The 9,460-nt window shown below is 36.5% G+C and overlaps 1 protein-coding gene across 1 annotated transcript; it reads left to right on the top strand.

The window, feature by feature from the left end:
• The first annotated feature begins 4,847 nt into the window (after positions 1-4,847).
• Positions 4,848-8,029, top strand: LOC311078363 (uncharacterized protein). The gene is made up of 6 exons (XM_084107123.1): positions 4,848-5,213; positions 5,523-5,806; positions 6,112-6,302; positions 6,398-6,488; positions 6,567-6,772; positions 7,250-8,029. The coding sequence occupies exons 1-6, from the start codon at positions 5,124-5,126 to the stop codon at positions 7,441-7,443; spliced, it is 1,056 nt and encodes a 351-aa protein (XP_083963249.1). The 5' UTR covers positions 4,848-5,123; the 3' UTR covers positions 7,444-8,029.
• Positions 8,030-9,460: the final 1,431 nt, after the last annotated feature.

Genomic DNA, 9,460 nt, shown 5'->3' with positions numbered 1-9,460 from the left:
AAAGGCGTAATTCAGACAGTATCATACCATTTTCCATTAAAACAGTAATATACCGTAGAAAACAAAAATAGCCTACAGGAATATACTGTAAATGAACAGTGCTCAAAATCGACACTCAGAGGCTGTTTTCCCAATCACACCCTATACCCTCATTCACTATTCCCTACATTAGTTCACTAATATAGTCCCCTTGACAGAGTGAATGAAAAGAAGTGAGTGAATTGAGAAACTGATGAACACCTGATAAGCAGAATCACTGAAGGAGAGAGACAAACAAGAACAGAAAAAAGAGAAACACAAAAACTACAACTGACTTCCAGCATACTGAGTGTGAAACCAGTTTACAAACCAGTTTACGATTATTTCTTTCATACATGTACAAAAGTTCTTGTTGAGAATTAACAAAGATTTAGTTAATAATAAAGTTTGTTGTCACCATGATGGAGATCAGTATTTGCTTTAGTTGGTCTCTTGTCCCTGGACTTCTTATCTTTTATCTCTCTCTGGCTGCTGTAACAGTGAGTTTATAAAACACATTTGTTATGGCAAGAAAAAGTCAAGAGGTAGTTTATAAGGTGTTTTTATTCTTTTGTCAATCAACATTTTTATTATCAGGTCTTCTGAAAAATAACAATCATATAGTGCATTCAATTTGATTTTACTCCTGCTTGACTCAGACACACACAGACATCAACAATCAGCATATGAATCTCAACAATGGTGAAAAGTTTCATGTCGCAATGCATGCTGGGTTCCAGGATAATATAAAACTCCCAGCATGCACTGCTGCATGAATAATAAAAAAAAAAGAAATATTGCCACCATTGTTGAGATTAATGTGCTAAATTGTGATATCTCTGTGTTTCTAAAACATAGTGTAGCTCTGTTTTTTTTGGTTTATGCATGATGTGTTAAAAAAAAAAAGAGTCATAGTAATTTATTGCTGTAGTTTCACAGTGGTGCTAATGTAACACTTTTGATCGAGGATAAAACTCTGAATGAGTAGGAATTAATTCCTTAGTGAATGAACAGGCAATATGATGATTTTGTCATCATAAGCATTACAACCACAATCATTCATAAACTGTGCGCACAAGTGTGACTTGCAAAAACACAGCTCAAGCAGCAAAAGAAAAATGAATGTTTTAGCATCAACATCCCAACTAAAGCAAGCACTGATCTCTATAATGGTAACTTAAAACAAACATTTTCAATAACAACTTCTGTATGACAGAAATAAAGTCATACTGGTTAATAAGTGTAATAATGTGTAATGGCTGGAAGTCAGTCGTAGTTATTGTGTTTCTCTATTTTCTGTTCTTGTGTTTCTCTTTTCTTCAGTGATTCTGCTTATTAACAGCAGGTGTTCATCACTAATGCTCAACAATCACTTACATATTCCCTTAATTATCTCACTGCAACACTGTCTCAATGTTACTTTTACTCGTTGTAGTGTGGATTTCCTGTGGGGTTGAAAGGGTTAACAGTGTAAGCTAAAAAGACACACCCACAAAATGTATTTTAACAGTAATAAACTGTAAGTTATAAAACAGGTTTATACTGGCAACACTGTTGCCAGTAGTTTACTGTAAAATTAATTTTTTGGGTCACCATTGTGCAGAAGAGTAGAGCCTGAGCTTCAGTCCAGGAGAAGATCTACAAACATTGATGATTTGCTGCATGTTGCTTTATTTAACAGGCGGTGATTGTGTAGTGGCTGGTCCAGTGGAAATCTTTTTATGTACAATAGTTTTTTAGTGGTCTCAAATGAAAGAAGTTCACGGTTTTATTTTGCTCACATTATTAATGCATTATAAATTTTAGTTAATACATTTAAATGACAGTTGGTCAATTTAAGGCAGTCGGTTTCTGCAAGTGTAATTAGTTCATTTGAATTAGAATTTAGTGCATTTTTACAGAAACAAACTAGACTACAGTAAAGAACTGTACAATTAACAGTATTTTACTGGCAACAGTGTTGCCAGTATTTTACTGTAAAAAAACCCGGTAAGGTCTAACAGTGTGGTATAATTATGTAATCTGCTTATTGTGAGCCTAAATGAGTAAATTGTCAAGTCAAGTCAAGTCAAGTATATTTGTATAGCGCTTTTCACAATACAGATTGTATCAAAGCAGCTTCACAGTATTAAATTAAAATAATACAACAAGGTTTGTTTCTAGTGGAATTTATTGATTGATAAAATTAAAATTAAATATCCCCAAAATATCCCCAACTGAGCAAGCCAAAGGCATCAGTGGCAAGGAACCGAAAAACTCCATCAGGTGACCTAATGGAGAATAAAAACCTTGGGAGAACCCAGGCTCAGTCGGGGGCCAGTTCTTCTCTGGCGTTTATGAACTAGAGACCGGATTTAACTGTAAGATTAAAAATATTATATGAATGCCTGGCTGAAGAGATGCGTCTTTAATCTAGTTTTAAACTGGGAGAGCCAGTCTGAGCAACAAACAGTATCAGGAAGGCTATTCCAGAGTTTTGGAGCTAAATGTGAAAATGCTCTCCCTCCTTTGGTGGATCTGGATATCCTAGGTATGACCAAAAGCCTCGAATTTATTGATCTTAAAGTCAGTAGCAATACCTTGTAGTTAATACGGTAGTTAATACCAATGTAGTGATATTAAAATCGGTGTTATAGATCATATTTTCTTGATCTAGTAAGAACTCTAGCGGCTGCATTTTGGACTAACTGTAGCTTGTTTATTGAGGATGCAGGACAACCGGCTAATAAAGCATTACAGTAATCTAGTCTCGAGGTCATGAATGCATGAACTAACTTTTCTGCATCAGAAACTGAGTGATCTGATGGGGATAAAATTGGTATTTAATCATTATCAGGCTGACTTGCCACCAACTACTGGTGTTTTTTTATATTTTGAAAGTAGTGTTTCGTGTTGTCACTTCACATTTAATAGCCTCTTAGAATGAAATTGCCATGCAATTACATGTAATCTATTACATGTAAATCTAAATGCAGGGTCAGATGCTGCTTCTGTGCCACCTATACTGCAAAGTTGGGTGTTTGTTCATACAGAGTTAATCAGACAGCCTAAAGCCTCTTACGTTGATAATTTAAATTTCAAAAAACAATTTGACATTTGCTCGCAATGTTTTTCTTACAAAAAAACTCATTATTCTGCAGGACAATTGTCTATTACAGTATACAGTACAACACAGATAGAAGGGTGCCAATAAATCTGTGGTGATATACAAGACACTTTAAGAAAAGTTTATTTCCATCACACTGTAAAGTGTTTTTAGATATTACATATAGATTACATATAGCCTACCAAAGATTTTACATATAAACTGGGTCAGCATACTGTTAATTACAGTTAGTACCATGGGAAGTAGGGGTGCTGAGCGTGACCCCTGGAGTGGAGCCCATGAAGAAATATGGTTGGGGATAAAAGTTCACACAAACAAAACCAAAAAACTGTGGTGTTTAGCCTATAGGCATACATATTACGTGTGCTTGTTTTTATTTATGCTGTATTATAAAATACCCATAATATAACAAATAAATAAAATATATTTGGAAATTGCCCTTTAAAACGAAGGCTCAGTTTGTGGTTCACAATTATTTGACCAAAAACAACAAAAACAATAAAACAAAGACAAAGTCACTTATATTAAACAGTTTTTTATTTATGTTTTCGTTAACAGTAGTTCTCTTGCGCCTTTAATTGCCTCCGCTATCGTCCTGTCAATCATCTGTCTCATTCTCGCGGGTCGCGGATATGATTACAGTTTCAGTAAAAATGTATTTCACCATCATCGGTACCCACCCTCAGCCGATTGGCATTACAGTATTTGCAATCAGCATCCCGTGGCAAAACGGAGCGTCTAAAAGAAAAATTCTGACTGCTGATCTGAACATTGGTCAGTGAGCCTCTCCCGCTCGGCGCTGTCAAGCGCAGCTTCACCACACACAGCTAAATAAAACAGGCTGGTGGCAGACTAATAATTAATATTTCTGTGAAACGCGTAAAGTTGCACAGAAGAAAGCCCGGACCTGCCCTGTACAGTTTAAGAATCTGTAGCCATAGTAAAGGACTATTATTTTGTTGAACAGACCCGACCCTGACCTGAGCGACAACTGATGACGTCACATGCTCAGATTTGCTTGACCAATCGGCAGAAGGGGGCGTGTCAGGCCGCCCACATGTGGAAAACGAATTTTGAAGTAATTTATTCGTTTTTTGCAAGGGGGCAGGGATTTGTATTATTTTGAAGGTACCCCCGGACGCCGCCATTGGCTAACGGAACCCCACCTGCAGTTAGCATCCCATTGACTCCCATTCATTTTGGCGTCACTTTGACAGCGAATAACTTCACATCTGAGGCGTTTAAAGACTCCATTTGTCCATTATTTATTTCTAAAGAAACACGACAATGTATAAAATGCTCCATTACCTTGTAGCTTATGTTATGGCCCTGTAGAAGCAGTTTTTGTAAAAGTAGGCTAATAATTGCGTCATAGCCACGCGACTCTCTGTCGCACAGTGGGAAATTACCGTATGGACGGGAGGAGAAGCTCGCGGGCAATCGGGAGGACCTGGAGGCAAAATGACAAAGTAATTAATCAGAACACCTACTAAAAGTTTTTCCTGCTCCTCGCTCATGGACAGCTCCTACTCACGCTCTCCGTCTCTGCAAGTTTCGGAAGGGAATGATTCAGATTTCCTTTGGCACAGCTACTAGAAGACAGACGGTTTGCTCACGTCACATCTACGTCGTCAAGCTCAGTTTGAGTCTGCGCAGTACGCTGGACCAACAGGAAGGGTCCGTGTACTTTTGCGTCCATTCGTTTTTCTTTTTTTAACAACTATATAAAAAACAAAAAATGTGCTTTTCTTTATATTTGTTTTCAAGTTAATGGAGAGATTAACCACAAACAAAGTAAATTTTCTTATTTAAAATTATTTTATAAATGAAAATCAAATGATTGGTATACAACTATTTTTTCAGTTTTACAAAAATGCAATTTTTGATTCTTGCATTTTATTTGAGTTGACCCGGAACATTTATTTGATGACCTTTTCGTCGCCACGTTGATTACGTTTAAGGTGAACCGCTACACGTGCAGGATTAGTTCAGCAAAAAGATGGACCAGTACGTTCTTTTTAAAGGAAGCAAAAGGGTAACGTTGAAGGACGATGACATGAGCGCGGAGAAGATAGGTCGAATTTTTCAGGTGAGTACAAACATCAGTATTATTAATTTACAGAGAAAAAACACATGATCTTCGAAATGCACGGTAACTTTTTTCGTTCAGCTTTATTACTAACGTTACATGTTTCAAACTAGCTTTACAGTAAAAAATCAATAAGAGAAAATTAGCTAATCAATGCTGGATAGATAAATGTAAGCAAACAGTGTCGATACTGGCAAAGTGTAATCAATTATGAAATGAAAACAATTCGGCCATAAATCAGTCATAAAGACAGTGGTGTTATCACATGGAGTTGTGGTTATTAACCTTGACCTTGCTATTGTTTTTAAGGTTTCATCGCAGACTCTGTATTTGACAGATGATTCGAATATAGCAATTTTCCCGGCACAGTCGGGTTACTTCAGTACCCTAGACTTAACTACACGTGGGCATTATGAGGTCCATGGGGATGAAGTGGAGAAAGGGGTTCTCACCCCAGGAACACCCCTCTCAACCCCAACAGCCTCCCAGCGTTTCTCCTTTACACGCAATACTCCACCCTCTGCAGCTGCTGGTTCACCTGCGGCGGCTGTTGCAGGACCTCCGAAAGCCGCCATGACTCGATCATTTCAGAGGTAACTTATCGTTATTTTATTTATGCATGTTATGTTAGAAAGATTCTCAGTAAAGCTTTGAAAAACAGCTATATTTCATTTATATTGATAATTTTCACAGTCAAAAGACACTACTATTTTATTTTAGACACTACTATTTGTATCATGGGCACCAAAATGTCGAAAAGCACACAGGTTCAGTTGGCTCCATGTAGCATAATTTATTAACAAAAACGCCTAAAAATTTAGTGATTTATACTTTAGTTTGTGTGTGTGTGTGAAAGAGAAATTAAATTCTGAATTTGTCATGTGCATAATGTCTCCAGATCCATTTACATAGCTGATTTAGTAAACGGCAAACTGAGGCCAAGCAGGATGGTGGTAGTTCGTTTCATGGAATGTGAGGCTACAGTACATGGCATTATTGGTAAAGTTCAAGATGCTCTTGGCAGTTATGATCCTGTAATTCTCACCGATGCCCAGGGCAATGAGATACTTGACTCTGAAGGAACTAAAGGTGCATATTTGTCAATTTGTTTGCATTTTTAATCTGTTTTAAACATCAAAAGTAATATGACAATTTTTCATGGCATGTCACCTCCACGTACTCAGGATCCATCTACTGGAAGCAAAATGCCCGCAAGGTATTTGCCATTGCAGAGCACGACTTCACAGAATTTCAAGGCAGCAAGAGGAAAAGAAGGTACAGAATTAGTATTTGTGAGTAAATATTTTTTTCAAATGCACAAGTCAATTCTAATTTATTTTAAACTAAATTTAGCTCAAGTCGGAAAGATGATGAAACATCAAGTCTACAAGATGTCTATGATAAGATAGAAGAAGTGGTGCTGGCGTCACAGGGCCTTCAGCAAGTTATCTCAACTATCAAAGAGCTTTCTGAGCTGTCCAGTCAAACACCTGCCAAAACCTTGAGTGAAGTCCAAACAGAGAAAATAAAAGCAGCTTTCACTTGCATAGTCTGCAAAGGTAAGAGGTTAACCATATCTTTATAAACTGATGGAAGGGTTTGGATGTATTCACTTTAAAATGAGGGACAGAAACCGCTTGCATTTCATAAAAAAAATAATAATTTGCTTTCTGAAAATGAATAAAAATCACAAAAGAGTTTATAACAATATGAATAATTATTTTGGGGCTTTGATAGCATGAGATAATCATTATTTGTGTTTATGGGGTGGTTTCCCAGACAGGGCTTATCCTAGTCCCAGAAAATGCATGTTTGAGCTGCCTAAATTTAAAAACATCTTGTAATTGTATGTCTTAACATATATCAATGCCAACTAAGGCCTAGTCCTGGATTAATCTAAACCCTTTCCAGGAATTGGAAACTGCCCCTTTATGTACCTTTTTCCAGGTAGTTGGATAATAAAGTTTGCCTTTTTTAAACACCCCATCTCTGCACAATAACTGATTTTCTTTTTTTTGTAACATTTTGTTTTTTAGGACCCATTGATCAACCAGTATTTGCCACCTGCTGTAGAAGCCTGATCGGATGCAAACTTTGTGTTGATCAATGGATGGCTACTTCATCACAGTGCTTAAAATGCAGAGAGGAAGCTCTTAGCAACCACATCTTTCTTGCAGCAGGTCTCTCTGAAGCTTTGTTAGCTCTTGGTGACATCATTAGGGTAGAGTAGGCCTACATTACCCAGGAAAAAATGTTTAGCTGTTCAGCAATTCAAGTTTAGTTCAGTAGTTTATTTGACAGTTGTTGTGTAAAGTTTTGTTGCACAACTACTTAAAACAAGAATGAAAAAGAAATACTTTAATTTATCAGCATCATGTTGATGCTTAAATTTGTGTGTAATATTTTGTTTCTAGAAAAAACACTTGATGGAAAGCAGCATTGAACAATTAGAAGGCATGCTCTTTAAGAGTATCTTTGAGTTAAATTTACTAAACAGACCAAAGCCTCTTTAAAAGGCAAAAAGTTTTTGTTGACCGTATTATTGAGCAAGTAAGTGATGTCTGGCCACTTTTCTGAAAACAGTTGTTCCACTGTAGCCTTCTCATGTTCACTCGTAAAAGGGTCTGTTCCAAAGGCCGAAACCCTTGTCAAAGATGATCCCAGTGTGTTCATGTACAGATCAGCTGCTTCAGTTCCATGAGGCAGTAGTGCTGCTGATATTTTTTTTGCACAACCACCCTGTGCAATCTGGTTGGGGATTCCTTTTCCTGTAGTAAATGGGACATGTTAACTTGTAATAAATGTTTAAATGTCAACTGCTTGTCAAGAGTTTTTAAACATTATTTAGCATACCAGGAATCCTGTGGTTGTTCCATGCCTCTACTACCCTGCTAATGCCCAGATGACACAGCTGACAGACAAGGTTAGACACACAGTATCTTGTTAGGTTGCAGTCCATATCAATCAGTTCTTGGTCGACCAGCTGAACAAGAGCCTCCTTCAAAGGGTAATTAACCCTGTTGTTTATTTCTGGCCAAATTCTCTCGATTGTGTGATTCTGATGAATGAAAGGAATTAAACGGGCTGTTTTATAGAGTAAAATCATCAGATTCCTAAAAATTATATAATTTATTAAAATAATTTTTATTATGAACATGTCATCTTATTTAAGAAAAAAAAACTAAAATTTGGAAACCAACCCTTAAATACAAGTGATTGTAAAACAAGTTTGTATACGTTTTAATTTTATTAAGTTGTGAGTTTTCAGTAGTTCAAATTTGAACCACAAGACAACACCTACCTTTGTTGATGTGGTCTGACGATATGGTGGTGTTGCTGTATTCATTCTGTGGTCAGCAAGAATTTCTTGCATAAATAGAGTCAAGAAAAACTCTTTTCCATGGTCCACCCTTATCTGGTCCCACATTCCATTGTTGATTACTGCAGGCCTTAAATTATATGATGTAAATAGAAATTGCTTTATACACACACACACACACACACACACAAAACAGTAAGTGTTTTGGAATACAAACCTGTACACTTCATCATAGATAATGAGGTTATTCTTTACTGGCATACAGGAATATGCCATTATCTTGCTGCTATAGCCATCAATTGCTAGGACATGTGTAGCTCCAAACATGACAAATTTTTCGTTTTGATCTAAATGGAGTTTGTGGCCTGTGTAAGTGGCACAGTAAGGTATGGGATTAAGATTCCGTACACCCTGAGAAGAGTAAAAAAAAAACTGTTAATGAGTTACATTGTTTTTATTTTTTGTGACCCTGGACCACAAAACCCGTCTTCGAAGCAAAGCACGGGTATATGTAAAAGCTAAAAATGAATTGTATGGGTCAAAATGATTATTTTTTCTTTTATGCCAAAAATCATTAGGATATTATTTAAAGATCAAGTTCAGTGAGGATATTTAGTAAATTTCCTACTGTAAATGTATATAAAAATTTGTGAGTGGATGCAGTTAATGACTTCATTTGGACAACTTGTATAGTATAATCTCAATTAAAAAAAATGCAGAAATGATGTAATATAATAATAAAGCAAATGTTGTTGTAGCAGTAATTTTGTGGTACGTAATGCTATTTAAATAGCCTGGGGCAATATAAGTATTATTAATAATAGTCATAATAACAAACTAACTTACACTGCATCGCATTTCATGATATGGTCGATTTATTGTCCGGAGGGCTCGTCCAACCCTACTTTCTGCTGCTCGAATTCCCTTT

This window comes from Abramis brama (assembly GCF_963993115.1).
Source record: "Abramis brama genome assembly, chromosome: 2".
In the NCBI taxonomy this organism is placed as follows: Eukaryota; Metazoa; Chordata; class Actinopteri; order Cypriniformes; family Leuciscidae; genus Abramis; species Abramis brama.
Note: the sequence above shows the minus strand (reverse complement) of the source record. Positions and strands in the feature narration are given on the sequence as shown.